Source organism: Leptonychotes weddellii, chromosome 13 (assembly GCF_054177405.1).
Source record: "Leptonychotes weddellii isolate Sample4059 chromosome 13, ASM5417740v2, whole genome shotgun sequence".
NCBI classification, from domain to species: domain Eukaryota; kingdom Metazoa; phylum Chordata; class Mammalia; order Carnivora; family Phocidae; genus Leptonychotes; species Leptonychotes weddellii.
The window spans coordinates 42150319-42176811 of record NC_138381.1 but is presented as its reverse complement, the minus strand read 5'-3'; the positions used below and the strand labels follow the sequence as shown (position 1 = coordinate 42176811).

Here is a 26493-nt window from a genome sequence, read left to right as displayed (position 1 = left end):
TGCTTTACTCCCTGCATGCTCTTCTTATCATGGATTCATATATAGGCACCTGCAGAAAGAGGCTTCTAGAAATGTTGGGGTTTTCCAAACCGCTTCCTATTTCTAACAAGAATTAGACAGCATGTGTGCCATTAGGATATATTTATGGCACATGCGTTTTTAGACACCATAGTGTGTCTGATTCTAGATTCTAAATATCATTCAGAGCAAAGGTACTGTTATTTAAATCTATGGACTCACCTTTCAGAAAGGTATACACAGAACCACTGGCTACTTTATAGACTCAGGAGCATTGCAATGCTGCACATTCATGTTCATAAGTAGGCAAAACCATGTCCTATACTCATGTCCATTTACACTGAACTAACGCCCCTTTTGTCATTTCATTGCCTGTTTCCCACAGTTTCCAAAGAATTCGGAAGCAGAAATACACTCAGCTCTTTCCAAGTACTTTGACTTAAGGAGGTAGAAAAGAAAAGCCAGACTAAATCCGTACTTGCTGCTTTTCATGGAAATATCAAATTTTATCTAAACCAAGGATAAGTTTTGTTGCCCAGAAAGTGACACCAGGATCAGGTTTTGATGCAATGATAGCAAAGGCATCACTAAGAACAACTCAGGGCGGGCTCCCCAACTTGAACAATCGTGCCTGTGGGGAGAGATTAACATTGTAGCCCTGTAAGCGAGGAGGAGAAGGGCAGAAAGTGTGAGTCGGCCTCCTTCCACTCTGTACACTAACCCTGTATGTCGGGGCGAGTTGCTCAAGCCTCAGTTTCCTCATCCGTCAAAGGGGAGTAATGATAACAATCTCATGTCATAGCCCCAAAACCAAATGTAATCACATGCAATGTTTTAACACACTCAAGACATGTCTGCTCAAGTTTGGGTTCTTACCAGAACCAAGCAAACCCCAGACCCTTTGAAATGTATTTCTTATGACTTCTACTTCTATGCACGATCAATTAATCAATCCATTACCAATAGGGAGCAAGGCTTGAGGTAGTTACACATAGCATTTTACAAACCAGTTGTTGGTAGAGGTTGTCATTGTGTGTGTGTTTTAAATTTAGAAAAATTACGTTTCATGTACAGGACTGTCTTGGAATTTTGAGTGTACAAGTTTGTTATTCTGAGCCATCTGATTAAATGTAACCACAGGAAACTCTTCCAAGTCCTAATGAAGCAGCAATTACATCTAAAAAGGGAGCCAAGCCAAAAAACATCCTTTTCCAATATCTCTTTTTCAAACATCAGACGCCAGTATAAGCTCCATGGTTTTCATTTCACTTTCATACTCTCTCTCTAAGCTGTTGGGAACATGTTAAACTTAAGACAGGGAGTGGTGCCCCACATCGGGCTCCCTGCTCAGCAGGGAGTCTGCTTCTCCCTCTGACCCTCCCCCCTCTCATGCTCTCTCTCTCATTCTCTCAAATAAATAAATAAAATCTTTTAAAAAAAAAAAAGACAGGGAGTGGTGCCCCAGTTAGGTGTTACTAGAAAAGATTAGCAGAGAATACATGCCTATACGCAGACCTGTGTACAGGGCAACACAAACACACACAAACACACACAAACCAAAAAAAAACAAAAAAGAAAAACAAAAAAACCTCACAAAAATCTACTTTAAAGAATCTCAGCCACTAAATAATCAGGAAACCATAGTTACTGAGAGAAAATTTGAATTAGAATTCAGAAACCAGGAGTGTATTTTAAGACCTCTGAAATGAATGTACTTTAAATTGTAGTTTATAAAATAGTATGTGATAGTTCAAGATAGAGATTATGTAAAGCAGACTTTTTTTTTTTTTTAAAGATTTTATTTATTTATTTGACAGAGAGAGACATAGCGAGAGAGGCAACACAAGCAGGGGGAGTGGGAGAGGGAGAAGCAGGCTTCCTGCCGAGCAGAGAGCCCGATGTGGGACTCGATCCCAGGACCCTGGGATCATGACCTGAGCCGAAGGCAGACGCTTAACGACTGAGCCACGCAGGCACCCTAAAGCAGACTTTTAAAGAAAGTTAAAATTACTTTTTTGTTTAGAAATGAGAGTGCTTTTTTTTTGCCCCTAAACCAACCCATAAGACTTGAAGGATTCTAAGTTTTACCTAAAAGACACACGTACTCACACACAATTTTATTGAATGAATTGTTACTAAGGTAAGTTAAAATATGCCAATAAGTAAAGAAGTTATAGTCATCTAAAACAGCCTGGACACAGAATACAATCTCATACTCCTGCCAGGTTTTCAGCATCCCATTTATCCCATGCGATGGTGCACTTCAGCATAATAATGCAGCAAGCCTAGGATGCAGGAGACACAGAAATAATGTCAAAAGCAATTCTTCACATTTGGATCGCACCACATCAAGTGCAAATAGTGAACTTAAACATGAAAATGCAATTTGCTTCTTCTAAAGTATACATTTTTATCTCTCGCAAAAAAAAATCACTTTCATTTACAGCGCCTCAAGGTAAAGAGGATGGCATCTATCACAAGGGCAGAGAATGGCTGAAGGATTTAGAAGCAATCTTTTCATAATTCTTCTTTTGGCGAGGAAGTGGAGTTATGAGTTACTCAAAATTCATAAAGATTATTAAGTTTACATCCTCACAGAAGATCTGCACCCGCTGTATCTCTCAACTATTCTGTCAGCACTGCAACCCAACACTGTTGAGAAGAGGGCTCTGGTTCAGGATATCCATCCATTTTGTGGGGTCGTTGCACCACTGCAGAAAATAAAGCTGATGTCCCAGTCAAGAACACCCGCACCCAAACCAACAAAACGGCACACAACAAAATAAAACCCAAATTGCTTCCATTGGAGCAAGCCTATGGAATCTGCACTGAATTCAGGGTACTCTTCTATCAGCATTCCTTCCTGTAAGTGATTTTAAGAGGTAAGTAAGTTCCCATTTCAACAAGTTTACTCCAGATTATCAACTTGTTTGTTTGTGCCGGCTAGGCTCTATGAATGATTACGCGGTCCCTCGGAGCCCTCAGCAAGGACTGACTCAGCACCCACAGCAGTGACCCCCTCACGTTAAAGAAGCCCCCACACGACAGTAAGGGGGCTTTCCTGCTTGATGAATGCCAATCTTACAGCTCTCATCTAAACGGAGCCTATGGGCTTCACGGTTTTCCTTCTTATTCTTCATGTAGGTCTATGAGAAGTTATGAAACATATTTTTCTAGTCCTCCCAGGGGCGAGGTCAGGGTCACGATGCGACCTCAGAAACACAGCAGTCCTGAAAATTCAGACAGCCTGGTGGCACTGAGTATTAGTGCTCTCTGCCTGGCCTAACACAAACTCTAACATGCAGCACAGAGCAATGCCACTTAGGGGAAAAGACAAGCAATGGATCAGTGGGAGAAAAATAATGGAATTTAATCCCATAAAAATATCCCAGGCACATGGCTCCTTTTCAACAAGCTGCCAACCTCAGGTGAGGGCCCAATGTTCTTATGAAACTAACCACTTGGAATTTACCATGGAGCCACCTAACCGGATATTTTGATCAGATTAATTTATAGGATTCTGGACCCACCCAGAGATTCTCATTCCCACCATATCAATAGTCCCCCAGGGAATGATTTCAAACAAACATACAAAAATATCTGTCTGTGCACAAGATAGATGTCTTAGATGTGTGAGGAATGACCCCAGGAACTGTGTAGGCTCATGTGAAAGACTGTCACAGACTAATTAAGGACACTGCTGCCAAAAAGGGAAGGCTGACCCTGCAGTCTTATTTACACAATTTCCAACTGGAGGGCTGTGAAGTGGAGCCCCAGTGGGGGCATTTCTATCTGAAACCCAAGGGCACCTGCATTAAGGAAACTGGTGTAAATGAATCCCTTTGCTCAATGACAAAAGGAAAGACACCAATACTTCAATTAGGGACGATAGGTGCCAACCTCTTGGATTCTATGTAGGGCTACGCAGTTACTTCCTTATTTGTTTATTATTGTTATTATGACTAGTTGCACTTCACTATGCATTCAATTAGAGGGACATTTCGAGGCAAGAACAATAAGCCCCTTAGACAGAAGGTAGTGATTCAAAAATTGCAAAACCTCAGCTTTCAAAAATAGCCTCAGTGACCTCTTGCAGTACTCTGACCACTCCGCAGCAAGCGGGAGGTAACCCCTGTGAAGAGCGAATTCTGGCAAAGTTCTCTCTTCACAGATGATGCACAGCTTAAGCTATAATGAGTTTTTGGGTTACAAATGCTGAACGCATTAATATTCCTTGATGATAATTATCACAGTATAAGCACCTTTCCCAATGTGAGTAGCATAAAGCAACTGAAGCAGCATTTTTGCTACATTTGAAACAAGCTGGAAAATGGGATTTTCTACTCTTGTAACCTGAGGTCAACATACATCAAGGATTGCATATTAAACACACCTTTATATGAACCCCGTATCACTTTCCTTCTCTCCTCCTCCATGTATACCTAAAGCTATCTCCTTGATCCATCCTTTATCATGAAATCCTTGATATGCACATGTATGTGATATACATCATTTCAAAATGAAATACTATCCCCCCCCATCATGTTTCTTCTTATGAGAATACAAATAGCAAATAAGATCAGTAAGCCGTGCTTTACAGATGAGATGTGTCTCTGTGAAGTTTGAATGAATGCTGTGGTCACTGGCTGCATATAAAACAGGATGAAAATTAGAATCAAGCAAATAGGCTCCTAGAAGAACCATATTACATACAAATCTGAACAAACGACCGGCCTTTATCTTTACACCTTCAAAACTAGTAACACAGCGAGAGCACTGAAAGACTTAAATGTGAATTCTGGCCCACCAACATGATGACAGTAAGGTTGTCAGCATCATGTTTACTGGCAATATTTTTGCATAAGGATCCCAGAAACCAATTGTCATTCCAGATTAAAAGAACAATTATTGCTGTTTAGATAATAACTATCACAAATGATGAGAAAGAATTGATAAAGATGATCCATTTGCATCATATCAGTGTGTACAACAATATCTGTTATTCAGTATTTGCCATCACGTACCCAAAATAGATGCTTAATAGATTTAACTTACTAAACCCCAACTGGATTTGATAATATGCTCTGAGTGGAGTATAAACTGATTTGCCCTCATCTCTTTTTCTTTTCCCCTCTATTCAGTGAAAAAGAGAAAATATCTATAATAAAGCTCCACTGATGCTAGAACGGCCTAAAATAATCACAGTGTAAGAGCTTCCTTTATTTTTTTTTGACATACTATAATGTCATTTTTAATATTCTATGTAAATAACCCCAGGAGCACTTCGACTTAACAGTGACAAAACGAAAGCCAATTTGAACCCTGAATTCAAAGCGTGTGAAATGACTCAGGTGTTGGTAGGTATGAGTCTGCTGACCTCATTTGCACCGTGTTACCCCTACACTTCATTTAGAAAAGATGCCACGCTACAACCACTTCAAGTTCTCTAACATCATTTTTACTTATGTACTGCAAAAATGTCTTCAAATCCCATCTGAATAGATGGCAGGGTTACCAGGGAACCTTTACTAAATATTTAACAGCACTATCGGCTTATTAACTACTATAATGTGAGAGCCATGAAAGCATGATATACATTGCTCGCCTTTTTTTTTTTTAAAGCGATGCTGGTGCTCATTTTGAACACTCACAAGCCCATTCATCAGTCGAACTGATGCATTTTAAAAAGTCCTCATTTACTAGCAGATGAATGTGGTTGGAGAACCTTTTTAGTGTAGAAATGACTGGAAATCTATTTGGTTTTACTGTGCAAAATTTGCTTTACTCTGGCTGGGGAAAAAAAAAACAACAACCTCACAAAACATTTAAAAGGCCATTTTGAAACAATATGCCAAAGCTAAAGGAACACAGTTTGAAATAAAAGTAGGTATGTTTTTGTTTACAGGAATGTACATACACTAAAACAAGGCAACGAATTTATAGGCAGCTGAGAGAGTACATGTATTCATCAAATCCAGAAACAGTATCTCAAATACACATCATATAATGAGATTACCTATTGAGACTGTTGCTCTTGACCATGACATTGTTGGCAGGTGACTTCATTTGCAAATATTCATGATTCCTCTTTTGAAAAAAAAGATGGGTTAATATAATCATTACATATACTATGTTAAGATATTTCTAACTAAAACTATGTTGTCTCTTTTAAAAGTTAACCAGAAAATTTTTCGCCTGTCCTGGTGGGCAGAAAGTAAGAATTCTCTCTTGAGATATTTCTATTCACAAAGAGATATACTATAGTCTAATTTAAAGAAAACTCCCTTTCCACTAGAGGTTTGCAGAGTGAGCATTTAGCCTGTAAACACTGTAACAATGATTATCCGGCCAGCCTGTAAACACTGTAACAATGATTATCCGTCCTCCCAGTTCTCAGTGGAGACTCTTGCTTTTGAAAATGTCTTGTGGTGACTTACTAAATTCAGGCTATTTCAATTAGTATTACTGCACATTAAAAATTAATTGCATTACTGAGTGGATTAAGGTTTAAATTTCAATTCTACAGTATGTGCACTAGAAATGACAGCTAAAAATCAATGCTCTTTGGCCCACAATCGGAAGTGTGTACGGTTGAACAGCGCGGGACTGGCGTCACTGGCCAAGCAGTTTTAAAAGACTTGATAGTTCAACTGAAGGTGTGTCAGCTCTAATTCTAGATTTTAGTTTGAATGCTGCACAGGAGCCCAGCCTTAGGAAAAGAAAAACAGAACAACAGCTGCACTAACAATTTGGAAAAACAAATGGACACAGGTACTAAAATTATGACAATAGAAAGATTAACAGTCACCCCAAATTCACATATAATTATCCCTAAACTAAAACCCTGCTCATAATTCTGTTCAATAAGAACAGAAGCTCACTCACTTAAATCTACACTATTTTTTATTAGTTATTGGGGGACGGTAGTTGGTTGGGGGCAGGAAATAAGCTATTTTTTATAGAGATGTTACTAATACATACAATATTCATAATGACTTTAATCTGTGTTTTAAGGAAATCCAAGAAGACAGTTCAAATACAAATCTTTCCCTTAAACAGTAATCTCCTCTCGGTCCCCCCATGTAAATTATTAAACCTCTTTGGGGGAAGGGACAAATCAGCTGATCATCCTGACTACAAATTTATAACACCTACACGAAATGTTTGAAAAGAAATGGGTCACTTTTATTCAGAGTAAATTTGTTCTTCTAAGAAGATGAAGATGAAGAACATTATGAATGAAGTCAACAGAGTAAAGTAGCATCAGTAAAGACGCACAAAGCCCCCAGGACATCTGAGCTTGGAACTGAACGGTGATTGGTATGTGCCTAAGAGGAAAAAATGATGCCTGCAATGTTCCTTAAGATCCCCTCTGTGTTGCACCGGTGGCCAACAGCAAGTTCGGCAGCAAGAGAGTAAAGAAGATGGGAAGTAATAATAACAATAAAAGGAATAATCTGGTGCAAATGGACCCCAAGGTGTAGTAGTCATCCCCGTGCAACAATCGCCCTTCATTGCAATTTACTGATGTTGCTTCATTACAATACAGCATATAAAGGGGTAATGTACAAAGTGCACTATTTAAAGCGGCGTGTTTTGAAGCAGCACATACCACCCTGGCAGGCTCTGCTGCAGGAGGCATGTCAGACTGCTCGGAAGTGAAATTACCTGTGCACAAATTCAATAGAGGCGCAACGTGTATACATCGCGGTGATAAATTTGAGGTGCAGAGGATAAAAGGTAGCAGGGAAAAGTGTTTCCTTAGTGAAATATTAAAGGCATTTCAAATGAGTCTGAATTAACACATCCTTTGGAAAGGTAACAACTTGTGGCTCTGTTAAAAGGAAAAGATAAAGAATATGATGGTTGCTGTTTGAAAATACACACTGGCTTTCTGTTAATTCCTAGTCTCCATAAAATGAACTTAATCAATGTCTGTAGGTGAAATGCACCTTCAGGTTCCTATTATTACAAGAGAAAAATGATTCGTTTTCTGAGTCTTGCCTGCTGTAGTTGAAAGTCTTACTTCTCAGTCAGCGCCCAGAAGATGCTGAAGCAATGCGTTAAGGGGAAGAAAGAGATTCTTTCCCCACCAAGGATCATTGAGTATGTCATTGGTTAATTCTTGCTCTGTGCTCCTCATTAGCATTACTCTCAAGTTTCTGGTTATCATATCCGAAATATTAAGACATAATAACTACGAAGGTGCAGATAATTGGATATTAACCAGAACATACTTGACTGGGCAGGAGGTAGGGCCCTGCTTAAACTAATCCTGAAATATATTAATCACCAATTAATGAAGGGGTTTCAAATTCATTTTCTATTACAGAACACCTCCGAGTATCTAAGCTTTTTCTAACAAAATGACTTGGAATAACAGGGTAGAAATAAGGAATATGACCATCTGATGATGTCTTGAATTAATTCCTTACAGCCTGTTGTCAGGTAACCATGAAAACTATAGTTAAAACCTTGATTACGTTTACAAAGTCTGATGGGACGAAGAGGGGACACTTTTCAATGTTCAGTGGCCTTGGTTTAAATCCCAAATTTATCCCTTCAAGTGGCAGAGCGATAGCTAAACATTTCAGCGGAGAGCTGTCACAATATTATCTGAGTCTTTCAGCCTAGACAGACCTCTAGGCCTCCAACCTAACAACAGATGTACTCTTAAAATATAAAACCAATTACAGGGAGCCAGAGAAGTCCAGCCAAGGCATGCTTTGTACACAGTAAACAGTTAAGTAGTGAGAAGTTGACGAATATATTAAGGGATAAAAACCTTAACTACTTGGTGGTGGGAAAGTCATCACCGCATAGATGGAAATAAAATAATGTTAAGAAAAGAAAAAGGAAAAAAAAGAAAGAAAAAGAAAAGAAGAAGAGGAACGGAGAGAGAAGGAAAGCTGTATTTCTGTACAATCCACGTGGCTGTGAGGTTGAGTCTGACCTGCCACAGATGTTCTATTAGTCTGGTTATAAAAACCCCCACTACGCTCCCTCGAAAAGCCTCTGCGCATACTCACTGGGTTGGGTTAGAGAAATGGCCACAAAAATGCCATTCATCTTAAAGAAAAAATAAATAAAATTTCCAGGTACATGACTCTCACAAAAGGATTCTAGTATCTTTTCACACTTGAAAGGTGTAGCTCCCAGATACTCTGAAAACGACTTACATTTTTATGTCAAGAGAAAACCATGTTTGGATTAATGCAGTGTAAGCAAGAGATCGAAATGACATCAATTCCTCTGTTGTTGTTTTTTTTTTTTTCCTGACTTTACTCACTTCATTTTGATGAAGACGGCAAGAAAACTCCTGTTCTCTCAGGGTTTTTTTTTATTCTGTTGTTTACTGACTTTAATTTTAATAATTCCTAAATAAGCACTCACAGCAGATGAACTCAGATATGCAGGCAAGTAGGCCCTTTTATCAACAATTTTGCCATAGAAATACACAAACATTTCAATGGCTCTTCATTAGCAAACAAATCAACAAGTGATATTTTAATGCATGACTTTATTCCATCTCTGTGGGGACTGTAGTTGAGAGTGTGATGTACAGTACAGAGAAAGGAATCATCAGCCACAGTGTCCCAGGGCTCTCCCCATTGAGGTCTTCGAAGCCTCTGCTTAAAGAGTGCATTTAATTGACTGATAGACAGTAGCTTCTTTGTTCACAGAAGACAGCGAAGTAATGGCAGCTTGAAAATCGTACCATCTACAGGGTCTCCTGAGACCAGTAACAGGGGGATATGTGTCAGGAATAAATAAATAATCTAATTATTAAGCCACTTCCTGTCAAGTTAACTCCAATTTGTTGGCTTTTGAAGGCAACAAAACGAGGCATTTTTCCTCATTATGCTTCTCTTTTTATACCAGTGGTAATCACAGGCGGATTAAAGGGTGCCTGATTGGTTTTTTTGTCAAGGAACTGAGAAGCAGCCAACAGTACAGAAAAACAGAGTTGGGTTTAGAAGAAATTTCATGCTTGTCTCCTTTCCAGCTCCCTAGCAGCCCACACGGCTGCCCCATACAGAGCTACCAGCTGTACAGCAAATGTGTACCCTCCAACTGAGGCCTACCGGGCCGCGGGCGCCATCCCGAGAGCTGCGAGCTACCTTGCAATCTTGGCAGGTAGCTGCTGCTGTCAGAAGCATAATTCTAAAGGTGACCTACGAAACCCCATCAGCTCACCAAATGCAACAATATGCGCCGCTCAAGCTCGACACCCACTCTCCACATCGGCTCCCTTTCTTTTGTTTACTGCTACTAACGGCCCTGAAACGAGCACAAATAACCTATGGAAGTGGGTCAGCAGAGACTTCTTCCTTTTGTGCGTCGGAAGGAGCCCGTGGAAACAGGCCCGGGTGTGTCTGTGTAGACAGGCGTGCGTGTGTGCGCAGGGGTCTATCTTTCTGTGTCCACTGCCCGTGACTTTTGGTGCCCTCCATTCAGAAATGTTCTTGCACACTTCATTCAGAAGCGGATACACCCGCGTTGGAGAATAAGCATATCGAGCGGGGAGCATAACACGGATACACTTGTGGCCTATTCTCCAGCAAGTCAGAGGTGAGGACAAACCCGGAGCCAGAAGCCCCGCCAACGTGATTCAACGTGAGGCGGTCACATGGAACGATCCATCTGGCACAGTCCCTTTTCCCAGCCTCTCTGTACGGAGCCTAGGAAGGAAGGCTGGCATCCAGGAATTCGGCTGGAGAGCAACATTCTTCGGAGGCCTCTTTAAGGGCAAGTGCGTTCTCAAAAGTCACAAGACACTCAATCTTCAATCTGTCTGCGGACCGGACCGGATCCGAGCGCTCCATCTCAGGGAAAATCAACATCACGAGAAATGGCCAAGGGGCTTTCTGAGGGGCCAGGAAATTAGAAACTCCACTCACTGTCAGTATTTTTCACTCCTGTAAATCCAAGCTGCTGGGCGCGGGCTAAAACACACAACCAGGATAAACACCCCTGATTTTCTTTTAATAGCTTAACACCAAAATTAAGAAATGGGCTCAGAGATTTTCTTACAAATTTGCTTCAGAAATAAGAATCCGAATCCTTAAGAGGAGCCTTGAAAACGATCTTATTCAGGAAAGACTTTTTTTTTTTCTTTTTAAAGTCTCCCCCCACTTTATTTGAAAACGTCTTTGTTTTTAGGAAGCCTACTCAGAGAAGAGGCTCGCCACGTTCCTGCAGCCCCACGTTGCACTCAGTAAAACAGTGTAGCTGTGTTCGATTTATGCCTGCGTATGTCCTTTCTGAATACATCTTGAATTTTTGTTAAATTGCGCAGATAATTAAACCCTCTTCATATTTACAGTCTGCTTCATTGGTACCATGAATTCTGTTTTGAGTTACTGTCTGCAAATTCCCTCTCTGAACAGTTTCATACTAAGCAATAACACTTCATTTTACATAAGTTTTATCTGATGTCCCCATACAGAGCTACCAGCTGTACAGAAAATGTGTGGTTCTCAAACTGAGGCCTACCAGGCTACGGGCTCCATCCTGAGATCTATAAGGCACCTTGCTGTCATTGGCAAGCTTTCTCTGCTATCACTACGACCATCACTCCACACGGCACACAACTTAAAATCATCTGATTATTAGAATTTGTGGCCCACACTCCATTTTATCCTTTATTTAATCTATTCCCAGATCACACATTTGTTTAAATGTTTTGGCTGGTTTACAAATCATGCAGCCATCTGCACAGTAGGTGTGACACCATTTTTTAGACAAAAGTTACGTTACAAACAAAGATAAAGTCATTTGAAATGCTTTGATGTTTGTTATTCTGCCTGGTTCACTTGGACCAACTCTAAGAAATAAATAGAATTATCTGTGTAAATCGATGAACATCTATGAAAAACAACACCCAGCAGAACGCCGAGCTTGCTCCATTACCTACGTTAATATCATGACAGCTGAGGAGAGATGACCTGGCCCACTTCTCATCTCTCCTGTACAGATGGCTATTAAAGAGAAAGTATCCCTTTTGTATGGTCCATGTAGAAACCCTTTATGGGCTTTTCAAATAAGCCAGCATTGCCCACATGAGGGTAGCTTTCTGTTACCATTAAACTTCCCAGATTTCATCTTTTTTAATCCAGCTCTTGATGAAATAAGCCGGTATTTCATCATATTTAACACCAAATGCTTGTTTCTTAATTCCCTGAGTTTTGTAAGCCATCAAATGATGACTTGGAATTCAATAGTCTTCTCATTTAGAATTAAGGCAAACTCCAAAGAACCTAATGACTTTGAGTTTCTTAGGAGAGTGCAGATACACACACACACACACACACACACACACACATATATACACCCACATACATATATATACCCACACATAGATGCATTATTGTAGATTCATTTCTATTCCTTTAAAAAAAAAACAGCCAATAAAAGCTGAGAGTTAAAAGAGCAACACAGCCCTTTATCTTCCTATGCAGAGATCCCTATCTTTGGATATTTCCCCTTAAGACATATAAAATCCAAAACCACTATATACCTCAAAATATTGGTTTTAGTCTATTGTAAAGCAAGAGCACTCAAGCTGAAATGTTTCAGAAGTGATACTGAATGTCACAAAACTATAATGAAGATTAGTCACATAGCACACCATCCACTAAAGAAATGGAAGGAAAAGAATGTCATTTGTGACCTTGGGCATCAAACAAATTGCAGAACACATGAATGTCACTTGCCACAAGAACAGACAAAAAATTCACCACAGTGTACAAAACTGATTTATGCATTTTTTTTGTTTTGACATCAGTGATGTATATCACATGTAACGTAACACACGGGGTATATATCTTCCCACGTGCACGCAGAAGACTTGAATCTTTTCGTGGTCTTTTAAAAATTATAACTCTGACACACTGAGTATTCCAGATTTGAGCAAAAATAGTATCTTTCCATCAGTGTTTTCCTATTAGTTGTCATTTATAGTTCCAAATTCGAGCTTTGCTTTTCTAAAAGATAAATACATTTGCTTCCTCCAAATGCTCTCAAGCATCACCCTTGATCCTGCTGGGACATGTCTATTAGTGACTATTTGTGGATTTCCCATTTTTTCACAAAACAGTGTGTTCCGCCACCTTAGATACAAATTTGCCATTGTAACCCTGATCTTTCGGATCAGAAGAAAAATACAAAAACCCAAGGCTTATTAAGTAATCATTTCTAAGTCGGTTTTTAAAAATAATTCTTAGGTACATGGTTCAGACCCATTCCCTTCATATTCTCCATCTGAGAACTTTGAAAGGGAGGCCTGGAAATGCCCATTGCCATATCCTGACCCTTCGTCCTCCAAAGTCCATGCGTGTAGCAATCAATTCCAAGAATAATGGTATTTCTCCCCTTTGATCATTTCTTTGTCAAGCGGACTGGCCTTCGATGGTGAGTGTACTGCTGGTTGTCTACCACCAGCCGCTTGCAATTTGCTCACTATGTTTCATGAGACAGTTGTTTGGGGCTGTTTGGAACACATTTGTCTCTTTGGGGATTTAGACGCTAGTTGCAATGCCAACCTCTGCAGTGATCGAAATTTCTTTCTAACTAAAATAGATAATTAGAGGCTGGTAATTATTGGTCAAGAATTATCAGAGTGAAAAAATTAAGCTTCTCATAAATAGTTCTTGGCAATGTCATCTCTTTATATTATCACATGCCTAACAGCCCTTTTATTCAGAGCATTTACAGATTTACTCTACTGCTGTTGAGCCTCATAATTTTATATGAGGCAATTCCTTTGCTGGGTTAAACACATTTAAATTCCCTGATTTCATCTCTATCTGGGCTAATCCATATTAAATAATAATAATAACAGAAATCTCAAAGAGGAAAATAACAATAAATATTTACTATGCCGATAAAGAATGGGGAAAAATGAATTAAAAGACATAATCCACAATGGCTTCTTTCTGTATTCTCAGGTCAAAAGCCAATGTAATCTATGTGAAAGGAACAAAGGAAGACAAGAAAAAATCTCATCTGTGCAGACTTGAAAAAAAGGGAAATCTTTTCCCCAGGAAAGCTGTTAAAATGTTTTGTAGCTCTTTTTGTGTGCGTGTGTAAAGAAGAAAAGAAACCCCTAAATAGTCACTGGTCTGATTTCTTACTGAAACTGTGTCAAAATGTGGTGGAGAGTGAGGTTTTCTTTCTTTCCTTAATAGACGTAAGTCAAATCCCTGATGTATTTTCATTGAGTAATTATTCCTGCAACTCAGACCATGTGTCCACACCTAGCTGCAAAACGGCACTTGAGCAGAGCGTCTCCAGGTCTGTACCTGGTAGAAACATTGATGGTTTTCCTTTCACAAATGTCCCTGGCCAATAGCCTGAGACCAGCACTTCCAGAAAGAAGCATGGAGGTTGTCTGGCACAGTGATTGCATTGAACATGTATGCTACAGAGTAGCAAATGCAAATGACTTGGTTAAAGAAGGAATCTAAAGTTACACTTCATTGGGTCATCTGCAGACCTCGTTCTCCATCAGGTGACATAATCCTTCCTCAAGACAGACTGAAATGTAGAACAAAATCTGCAAAAACACTATATACCCTCTTAACAAAAAGAGTAAGAGGCTTTTCAGATAGCCTCTAATCGTTCTTCCCTGCTAAATGTCTAGTTGAGATTATTTTTTGATTAGATAAAAAACATACACAGACACACAAACCTAAAAATATCTACCCTCAATGGAGGCATTTTAGTCAACAAAATAATGCTGCCTGCCTCATTTGAAAGACTAAGTATCACACTGGGATTTTAAAAAAGGATACCTTAGCCTTTGTGACATCCTCCCATTATGCATTCTCTTTCTGTAGATATTAACAACACGACTGGAGTTTAAGGACTTGGATGCGTGGTCAACAGATAAAACAATTAAATGGAAGCTATTCATTTGTTTAGGCCTCAAGTGCAAGAGAATTACATATTTTATTATTAAAAATAGCATGAATATTAAATAACTAGGCCCTCTGTGGAAAGGAATAGAATTTGCTTCTCTGATGGAAGGTGAATTGTTAAATGCTCAGATCCCAAGAGGAACTGAGTGTCATATTAATCCACTGTAAGGTAGAGGGAGAAAGCCCTGGGAATGCACTAATGTTGCAAGGAGTGTAAGAGAACTACAAAAGGAAAGGTATAAAGCAATTTGAAAAGAAGGACCAGGACAAACTAACAAATGTCACGGCCAAATGATACTAAAATTGGAAAATCAAAAAAGTCCCCTCATTGCTCAATATTCAATTCCGATTTGACATATGCAAAAGAAAATGAATATCATGGTGAAAAATATATTAAATCTGTCCATCTGGTTCCTGGGATAAATAATAAATTCCAGAACCCAAAATAAGTTTATGTAGAATAAAACCATACAGAAGCAGGGCCTACAACATTTTGCTAAATCTTCCATAAGGTGCAAATTCCGAGAAACGTTTTTGCCAAAGCCCACATAAAACTGTATCATGAAGCAGAATCATGAATGACTGCCACCAATAAACTCTACTCAAGAAATAAAGAGATGGAAAATATTAGCATTTATCATGGCAGAAGAATTCATTCTTTCTAACCCATGCCACCCCAACCCCCCCAAAAAAAAGCAGTTTTGAAAGTTTATAAAGAATATCTGTTTGGAATCCAAAATAGAAGAAAATTGCAAGAAAACACATTATTTAAATCTCTCTTACATGTTGTCATTACCTGCTAGACACTCAGTAAAGCTGTCACTGTTATTCTACCACACTGGAGAATAGGATATTGAATGTATAAGAAAGTCACTAATAATATTAGTACTTAAATCTGGAAAATATAAAGTGATCAATATCTTAGCTGTTGTGTGTAAGTTCCACTTCACACAATTATGTACTTAGTCTTTTACAAGCAATAATCCTCCTAAAGACCCACCATTTGAAAACTATAAAGCAAATCCTATTGAAAAGCTATTAATCAATTTTCTAACACGCTTTTGAATTTATCTTTATTAATTTCTACAACAGCATTAGGAGTTCTGTTATGGTTGCTTTTAATGATCAGTAATAATAGTTGGAGCAACCCTTCCACTGAGCATTCTTAGAATGCTTCTGATTAGTGTGTAATAAAAGTTGTTTACCCCTGAAAACAAGTTCAGAGTCTAAAATGCTGAATTTTCTTTCCTGTCTTAGAGTTTGGTAATAGGAGAGCATAAGGTTAACTGGACTTTTTAGTATTATATCACAATTATTTATGGTATTATAAAATACCATCAAATGAGGATGAAATAAAAAAAACCTCTCATAGTATAAAAACACAAATGAGTAACAAAAATAGCATAAAGTAATTGTCATTTTACTAGTAGAAAAAGATCTGCTTGATAAAGTTTAATTGGCTGGTAAAACTCTTAGTGTTATTACTAAGTGCTTATCAAATTAAAAAACATAGGAGTTAACCCCAGAGGAATTAGGGGATAATGGGACAATATGAATAACTGAAAAAATTATCCTTTTAGCTCTAGCCCATATGATAAATGCAAAATCCCTGAAAACACTGGCCGAGAGTGACTTCAGAAATCTTCACACAAAGAGCTTTTATAAAGATCTATGTAAAATTTGGCAGGGAAATAAAAAATGATTACTGAATTCTTTACATGATCTTTATGATCATGATTATTTCCAGGCTGTTGAAACGATACATACAAAACGATCTTATGGCAATTTAAATTATTTATGTTTCCCTATCACAAAAACTCACCACTTTAGATTTTGATACAAAGATGCTTAAGCAACACACAGCAGTGCCATTACCATAATAACTTCTGAAATTAAAACCTGTCTAAAACTCTATGGAAAGCTAACATCCAGTTCATTAACCATTCCTGTTAGTTTTCAATAATGCAAAAATGATTAGAAGTTTAATTTGTTAATCACCTGTGTTTTGACTGGCAGTAGAAATATGATCCTCTGCAGAAGTCTAAACTAGCCCTTGCAGAAAATAAAATGTGCTAATGTCTTATCAGGCCTAATAATAGTAATAAAAATCAATCATGCCTAGGTAAAACATTGATGGCTGAACAATTAATTCATCTTTAACTCTGTTTAATTATATAGGCATTGATATACAGAAGTAGGAGAAAAAGCTATCTGTAGTAAGGTTTAGAGTGTCACTCACCAATCATGTGATTTGCAACATGAACCTGAATATCCCATTCATTGTAGAAAACCATCTGACACTTGATGCACTGATAGGTCTTCTTCTGAGAAAACAAGTATAAATAGAATTACTTAGACGCATGCACTTTTTATTGTTTTCTTTAAAAAAAAAAAAAAACCCAGCCCTACTCACAACATTTTTTTGAGATGCTGGTCTTAACGTGTGCTGTTAACTAAAGCTACTGTGGGTCTGCTGGGGCAAAGTTCCATGAGTGTCTTACTAAGACTTTGTGGTTTGATCCCAACGCTATACTTTAGTTACAAACAGTTGGAAGAAATGGAGGCACATAATTATAGCATAATATATTTTTAAAGATTCCTAAACTAAAAAACAGAAGTTAGTATTAAAAAAAATTCTGTAACACATGGCTGACTTTCACAAACTGATGTCTTCGTAGATCCAGACCAAAAATGTCTGTGATGTCGCTTCTAGATATCCCTTAGTAAAACGGCCAGTAAGATTCGCGGAATCTAGCTAAGAGATTCAGTGATTATAATTTTTAGCTTTAGTCTAAAATTTAGATGTTTCAGAAGTTGCTAAATACGAGCCTTTAAATACATATTTTCTCCCATAAAGACAGCATACCATACTGAACATTCTAATATCATTTTATCATTTTACATAACAGTCCTGGCAAGTGGAGAAAGCAGGATTTATTAATTCTTGTATCATAAATAAAGAAACTGAGGCCCTGGGAAGTAGAAAGTTTTGCCTGATGTCAGAGGGCCCTAGAGCTGAGAAGAGAAATAAGTTCTCTTGATTCTAAAGGCTAGGCTATCTGATAAAAGCAGCCTTTATGACTTCACATCTTTATCACTGCTCAGTACATATTAGATGAACTCAATAAATAAAGCATTGCTTATGTTTTCCAGAACACAGCTACATAAACTCCTTTATGATGAAACCTGATATTTACAATTAAAAACCATCTTGGAAAACAAAATAAACCATTTTGAAATCTCCCAAATGTGAGAAAATGACATTTATAAAATCACATCAATGACACTTTGTTAAGGCATTCTTCGAGAATTATCATTTCATCCGCAGTCATATAAAATTGTTTCACTAATGGAAGCAATAAAAAATATCAGTCTGTAAATTGCAATTAATTAATTAAAGAACTCAACAACATCAAAGTCAAGCACAAAAATTTAGCATCATTTCACAAGCCATTTAAAATTATAAATGCTGTTAATGTAAAATTTTCTTAATTATCATCACTTAACATAGTATTAGCTTCTGCAACACAGGATACTAGTTATTCCTTGTAAAACACAGAAGAGAAGGCCTGTTTCCAATGGAAGCTTTCTAAATAATCTAGCAGGCTTTGTACATTAGGCATGTCGTGAATTGAGTGTGCTGAATCTAAATCTAACACCGGGTTGAAAACCCTGACGATCACCAAGGAAGATTTACTGCGCTGAGCTGTTTACAAGATGCTTTTGATGGTGACATATAGAGCAACATGTGTTGTGTAAATAACATCTATCCCTTTTTTAACAATATTTCCCTTTAGAACTAGTTAGAAAATATTTCTTACTCCCAGATGACCTACATTATATATTGTTTATTAGCATACTTCTAGCATTATTCCTGATATGTGACCTTGCTGAAAAACAAAGAAACATAAACTTAATGGCTAGTCTTTTCTCTTGTTAGCACAGTAAAACATACAATATGTCGAAAACTGTCTCCAAAAATGATGACTGATGAATATGTTGGTGGAATATACTAGGACTTTTTTTCTCCTGGTCTAATAATAAAGAATAAAATCACTTGACAAGCCAAAATAATAAAATACCAGCACTTACTACTACCTTCAAAATGAACTGACATATTTGAAGATCTACGTACGGAAGTTTTCTTTTATCATTGAAAGAAAATGCTTTTGTCACTGTTGATAATTCAAATACTAATTCTACTCTTAAGACAGTGTCTAAAACGTTATGTTCTATTCTTACTAACAAAGTCATACACTTATTTATAAGCTCCTAAATTGGGGGCTGAATGAAATAAGAATTTTATGTCATCAAAAACAATGTACCATGATCTTAAAATGCTGTAGTTTGAACTTTGCCTCCGCACACAGCCCACATTTCCCAAATACAAAGCAATGACATGTAAATTGGGATGTGTTAAGGTGTTCTTTTTTAAAGCCATGATATAAAATTCATTTTTACCTTCTATTTCTTTTTTTACAAAGTAATTTGAAATGACCTTTAAAACATCCTTATTATAATTATAGAAATATTAAAAATATGTGAGAGACCCCTGCACACCCATACACCATCTTTAAGTAAAGGGATTATAACCTCTGAACGGTGCTGGTTGGCTTTGGGGAGCTCATTCCCTTGGAGGTAAATCCACTCCAGCTCTGTACAGCTGAGTTTGTAAAGGACTTCTTCCTAATTCTAGACCCAAATCTGCTTTTCTGCTACTTTCAGTCATTGGTTCTAACTCTAGGCTCTAGAGCAATAAAGAACAGGTTGGATCCCTTGTCTAATAAGAAATTACATTAACCCTTTTTCAGACTGAGAATAGAGGGATGCTATAAGAAATGCTTTGAACAATTTTCACCATCCTGGTTACTCTCTTCCAGGTCAACCTTTTAAGAAATAGAACCCCAAATTAAGCACAATACTCCAGGGTTGTCCTGATCCTTAAGGAGTACAGGAGGACTGTCACCTCCCTTAGGACAATTACTTCCATTTATATAGAAGACAACAACAACAAAAAAGTCAAGTGAGATCATTTCTTCTAAAAGCATATAACAGTAGAAACAGAACTTCCATTGTTTGGGCCCCAGATTGGCCTTTATCAACGCTTAAGTTGTCAATTTACTTGAAATGCTAATTTAGTACAATTTTTGAAAGAGACTTTTTTTCATTAGCCTTTTTTAATGTGCTACTTGGGAGTGGGGTTGTCATTTCCTGATTGTTCTCTTTTGTTTTCTGATACTGATAGATGTAATTATCAAGGATACAACTTTTTCCCAGCACCTCATTATTTTTGATTGATTTTGAGAACAATTTAAATGTGCCTTTTTGACATTCTTGTTTTCAGTTATACTCTGGTTAAGGTACTCAGAGACTTTCAGAAAAGAGCATCTCATAAATTAAAAAAAAATGATTAGGATCTTTAATAATGTATACTTTAAAAAAACATTTTTCTGATTATCCCCTCCCCCCTCAAACTACATTCCATTAGGACTTAGGCTTCACATTGAGCTTCATCAAGCAAAAAATAATATACACTTTGCAGTTATAAATTGCTTTGATTTTTTTAAACAAAAAAATCTAACTATAAAAAAAGTCACTGAGTTCGTAAGTAAGCCTCAAAACCAGAAAAGGAAAAAAAAATCTTAGTTGCCACCATTGGAAGTGACTATTACATAAATCCCTTATTCTGAAAATTAGTAATTAAAGGCACAGAAGCACTAAGCTTTTTTAGGAGGAAATGTAGTTCATGCCTATTTGATGAGGAAAAGTTCTTTATGAGAGACTCACAGTAGAAGGGATGACAGAATTAGAAATCCACCATTTTGCAATACCAAATAAAGGAGCCCAGGATACTCATTAATGGATGCTAAAAACTCTTAAGAGAAAGGTTATTCTGGAGATACTCAATTTTTATCCTTTAATAACTACAAAGAGGAAGATGTACCTTTGCAGTGGATTTATCTGGTGGTAATCACTGCAACCAGACTACTTAGCTTAATATTACTACTAATAAAATAGCCTGGCATTATGTGTCTCTCAGTGTGATGCAATATGGAGTATAATACATCATAATAAAGTACTCTCATCTAAAATGTATACCTGAATCGAATCAAGCTTTTATTTTTATTTATTTTTTTAAAAGACTTTATCTATTTATTTGACAGAGAGAGTGAGAGAGCACAAGCAGGGGAAGCATTAGAGGGAGAAGGAGAAGCAGGCTCCCCACCGAGCAGGGAGCCCGATGCAGGGCTTGATCCCAGGACCCCAGGATCATGACCCGAGCCAAAGGCAGCCGCACAACCAACTGAGCCACCCAGGCGCCCCTTAATCAAGCTTTTAGACAAACAGTCCAGTTTTCAGGAAATGCAGGGACAGAGGAATAAGCAGTCCCCTGAAGGGCGGGGGGAAGTACACAAATCCAAAATATTCTTCAACCCAATCAAAACTATTCTTGGCCTGTTATCTTCAAAGAGCCAATGTCACAGAGCGGAGGGGGGGGAAGGTGGAGAGATTGTTCTCAGGTGAAAAAGACTAAAAGGACAACTAATAAATGTAGTGTGTGTGTAAATGTAATGTGTGGATTCTGATTCTGAGAAAACAGCAAAAAAAAGGTTTTTGGGGAAATTGAGGAAATCTGAATTTTAGCTGGTTATAAAATAATATTAGGTAATTACTACTGTTAACTTTCTTAGATGTGACAATGGTATTATGGTTATGTGAATAAACATCCTTTTTGTTAGGAGATGCATACTGGATATTTAGGGGTGAAATGGCATTTACCTCCAAATATTCAGGAAAAAATATAATCATATACAGATAAAGTAAATGTGGTTAAATGTTAACAATTATTAAGCCTAGGTACATGCTTAAATATTTTCATAATAAAAAGTGGGAATAAATGAATAGAATAATTCATAATATGTCATTTTTTAAAAACACTAAACATAACCTGATTAAACCCATCCCTTTGGTTCATTTTAAACCCCCATACTTGATGTATACCCAAAATGATTTGTGATGAGTTGTTACAAACAGCTTTGCAAATTTTTTTTGGTATTTTTTGTGAGGGTTTTTCTTGTTAACTTGCTTTTTGTAAACATAATATATAAACTCTAAGAGGTCAAAAAACCATAGCTTACATTCATGTCTATCATAAAGAAATAACAGTTTCCTACAATTGTCTGTAAAGTCTATAAAGAGCTCATATGCATAAAATTCACTTGCAACAAAACTGTGAGAGCTGATAAAGGAGGGATTATTATCCTCACTTACAGATGAAGTGACGTACTGATTCATTCGGATTGTGAATACCGTAACTAAGTCCAGTATTCCCCCTACCTCCCACCTACTGGGTTTTAACACAGTTTATACTGTGATCATTTGCAGGTAAATTTACAGTGGCATTTTAAGTACATTTTGAAAGAAGGTTTTCCTTACAGTTGTGTAGTTCTTTGGTCTTTGACAATGCCAGGGATGGTATCAGAGTAAGAAAACTGTCCCTAGCCACCTTCAACATAAGCTTCCAGTACCAGGCCCTTGACCATAATCCAGAGGGTGGAACTGGCTTCCAAAATCCCCTACTGGACTTCAAGATTTTCTCTTTTTTCTCAGTGTCCTGAGATTTTATTGCCATATTCTTAACCATATATTTTTGTTGATTAGTCCTGCTCAATACTGAAAGAACAATTTCAATCTGAGAACTTACATATGTCTCCAATCCTGAAAATTTTCAGCTATTATTTGCTTCAGTTTTCTTCAGTTTCCATGTGTTTCTCACACACCCTCCATTCATTTCTACTGGAACTCCAATTAGGCAAGATTGGAGTGTCTGGATTTTGCCTCCATGTATCTTAACCATATTTCATGCATATTTTAGAAGTCAGTTTGTCCCTCTGCTTTGATCTAGGTGATTCTCTGTACTCTTACAAACCACGAGTTCTCTCTTCACTGGTCTCCAGAGTTTACCCTGTCTACTGAAACTTTTATTTCAATGACTATTTTTCATTTCTAATTTTAAACACGTGTGCACTTGCTTTGTTTATGCTTGGATTTACTTCATAATTTGTCACTCCTTTTAGGAGAAATCATACCTTCATTTATCTTTCTGAGCTTCTAAACATACTTATTTCAAAGCCTTTGTCAGACTGGTCCATTTAATTAATTTCCTCGGGAGTAGAATCTTGGTATCATAACCGCTGGCATTTTTGTTTGTTTGTGGCTTTTGTTTTTTAGTTTTTGTTTTGTTTTGTTTTATTTTGTTTTGCTGCTTTACTAGCATTAGATTCATTCACATATTTTGGAATCTTGGTTTGAAGCCCTTTGTAGTGAAAGGTTTTCTTTTTCTATGTGTTCATTCTTCCCTTGCTAATAGTTTTGCCATTGTTTCTACCAGCCTATCTCAGACTCCTAGACCAGGCGAGGTCTCATGAGGCATTTCCTGTACGTCTGATGTGCTACAGGGATAGAGAGGACATTGCTAGTCGAATCACAGAGCCAGCATATGGCTAATTCAGTTTTAAGTCATAAAACTATATCTTTCTTCCTATCCCTTTAACTCTCCAGCTGAAAAGTCCTAATACCAGGTATGGATCAACAACAGAATTTTTTTTCCAGTCTCCTATTGTAAACAATGAAGTTTCTCCCCTGCCCTGCTTTAAGTAGCAGGTTTAGTTTTGTCCCACAGAGATTAAATCTAATTACCACTTCTGGAGTAGAATCCAGCAGAATCCTGGCTTCAGTCCTAACCACTTTTGAAATGTGGTTTCTGGATCTCAAAGATGGAGAATTGTTTTGAACATGACTATGTCCATTTGGTTATCTATTATTTTATCTATCGTCATTATATGTTTGGAGCAACAAAGCATGATGTTACAGAATCATTTCTCAAGGATGTCCCACAGCCCTCAGCCCCCTCCATGTCACCAGTCCCAAACTTAGGCACTGGCCATCAAGGAAGAATCAGTCCCAGACTCAGTCAGGACCCTCTGAAATCAGGATGTTTATAGCATCAATGATGCTATAAAATATCCACTCCAAACATATCCAGGAGTCTTAGTAGGGAAGCAACTTTAGAATCTTCTTTTTGCAATTAGTTGCTATTTCGTGGCTTCATCATTTAGCTTTGTGACAAATCATTTAATGACCCTGAGTCTTAGTACCCTTCCCTGTAAATTAAAACTAATAAAACTTACATGTTAAGAGTTGATGTGAGAAGCAAGTGAGAACTATATAAAAGTGCTTAGTACCATGCCTACCATGTAGCATGCCTGCATTAAACAGTAACTACCTTTATTACTCTTTACTTGACAGGTTATTATGGAGACGGAATGGAATACTATATAAACTGTCTGACACAACAAAGTTGCTTGTCAAAGATTAATTCTCACTTTTGTTTTTTAATTCTCACTCTTTTATGTGGACTTTGAAACCATATTAAAATTTCTTCAAACTAGAATTCACTAATTTAAATTTTATGACAATTAACAAAGGTTAAACAAATGTTTATTAAATAAAGGTTTAAAAATTAATTGCATAAAGAATATCAGGAATTGGTGACAGGGTTGGGGGGTGGGAAGGAAGAATAAGATAGAGCATGTAATAAGGTACAACCTAGCTAGGAAAAAAAAAAAAAGCTGTTTTCAAGGACTATAGCAATACCATTCCGAGAACGAATATATTAATTACAAGTGAGACTTATATTTAAGATCAGTAGCCCCTTACTTGGCAGTATTTTGTTGGCAAGCAAATGAATATTATGTGTGAGTGAAAATAATAAACCTACAGCTTTCTACAAATACTCAGTAGTTCAGACATTTTACTAATTTAGTTTGGATATCATCCAAGTAATTCTGAATTTGTATGAAAATAAGTCAGAACAGAGAGGAGAAAAAAATAGGTGAAATGTAATGGAAGCTACTAATGAGGAAAAGTTTGTCCAAGTAATTCACTGAAAAACACCAGCACGGGTTATCTGTTGTGTGCTCTCATGGTAGTTAAAAGAAGGACACTATTGTCTTACAGATGTGGTTAATGTCCTGAGATTAAAGACCACATAGCCCTTTGTGCTAAGAGCTCAGTAACCAAGAGATATTAAACATGATTCCTAAATTCAAGGAGTTACAATATAAATGGGGAAAGAACACACACAAATATTAAACTGTTATATAAGTATTCTGCCAAAATAGCATGGAAAAGCAGTTCAAGACCAAGTGCCCATCAATGTATGGCAAAGAGAAGACTGCTAAGACACATCAGATGGGGGCCAATTAACATGGTCTCCCAGAGTCAGGAAAAATTCCCTGGGAGAGGAAAGACTTTATCTGAGGTCTAAAAATGGGAACCTTTTCCCTGAAGTCAAAACTGAGTTACAAAGTGCCTGCTATGTGCCAGGCAAGGGTTCACACTCTGTGGGGTATTTGGTGGAATGAGGAAGGCAATTCCGAACAGAAGCGGGACTAAGTAAGATTGCTCTGGCCAACTGACTGGGAAGGAAAAAAGAGGAGACAGACAAAAACCTAGTAAGAAGAAGATTCTTTTTTTAAATGACTAAGTTGCAATTTTTCCTTTTAACTTTAGACAAACTCTGCATAGGCCCCTTGGAATCTGAAAAGAAAACAGTATTTATTTTAACATACTTAGTTTTTACAAATAAATCCAAAACTCCATAAAGATATACACTTAAGCTACCATTAGCTTTGAAATCAGGGGGTAAAAAAGCCCAACCAGTTTTTTCCTGCTTTTCTTGGGTTCTTTTTGAATATTAGATAAAATATCTTTGTAATTTACAATATCTTATTTTCAATAGTATCATCAATAGTCAAAAACTAGAAAATAATTGAGATTTAAAAAAAAAAAACAAAAAACAACCAACCACAAAATTCTGGCTAGTACTCACTAAAAAACAAAACCCAGTGTCAAAATGGAGTAATTACCATGAATTTGGGCCTAAGTTTTTCTCATGGAGAGAGATGCTTTCTTAGGCTTATTCGTCTCCACTCCTCTGATTTGTCCTGATTCTGAATTTGGAGGCTCTTCCAAGAGACCTAGCTTATTTCCTCCACTACACAGGTCATTGAGACCCTCCGGGTAAGAGATCTTCATCTAGATGATCTCATTTAATAGGATGTGTTCAGTTGCTGTTTATTCTATGCCATAGCAAATGTACCTGAATCAATCTCCTATAGTGTTGTCCATAAAATGGGCAGTCAATACATTTCATTTATTGGCTATCCAATGGACTAGTGAGGCATCCCACATCCAGCACCTTCATTCCTAAGCTGCTACCTACGACTTGACTATTTCTGCCTGAAAACTTCTCTACCACCCTACACTGTACCAGAAATCAGTCATTTAGAAGAGGCTGAATAACACAGACAAAATTGACGCTGTAGTAAATGTTAAAAAAAAAAAAAAATCACTGGAAGCATGTGTTGATTCTTTCTGAGTTAGGATAGGAATTTGCTTCTAGTTACCACTGGTTATAATATACTGTTAGTTCCTAGTTTGAAGGGATTTATGATTCATAGTAGATTTGGGTTAACTTCCTCTACTGACT

General features: G+C 37.4%; 1 protein-coding gene and 1 long non-coding RNA gene across 8 annotated transcripts in view; both read right to left on the bottom strand.

Annotated features, from left to right (window-relative positions):
• Positions 1-17172, bottom strand: part of LOC145716770 (uncharacterized) — an 18235-nt gene extending 1063 nt beyond the window's left edge. The window contains exons 1-2 of the long non-coding RNA XR_014139653.1: positions 6035-17172; positions 1-2303 (exon numbers count right to left, since the gene is read on the bottom strand). The exon at positions 1-2303 is cut by the window's left edge and continues 1063 nt beyond it. This is a non-coding gene — a long non-coding RNA (uncharacterized LOC145716770). The remainder of the gene's footprint in view (positions 2304-6034) is intronic.
• Positions 1-26493, bottom strand: part of ZNF521 (zinc finger protein 521) — a 273304-nt gene that overhangs the window by 110926 nt on the left and 135885 nt on the right. For 6 of the 7 annotated variants that reach the window (XR_014139650.1, XR_014139651.1, XM_081801473.1 and 3 more), the window contains one exon: positions 17179-17263. Coding sequence is in view for 5 of the 7 variants with exons in the window: in XM_081801473.1 (XP_081657599.1) it covers positions 17179-17263 (85 nt within the window). In the remaining 2 variants the exon portion in view is untranslated. The remainder of the gene's footprint in view (positions 1-17178; positions 17264-26493) is intronic. The other variant, XM_081801470.1, reaches the window with a different exon arrangement.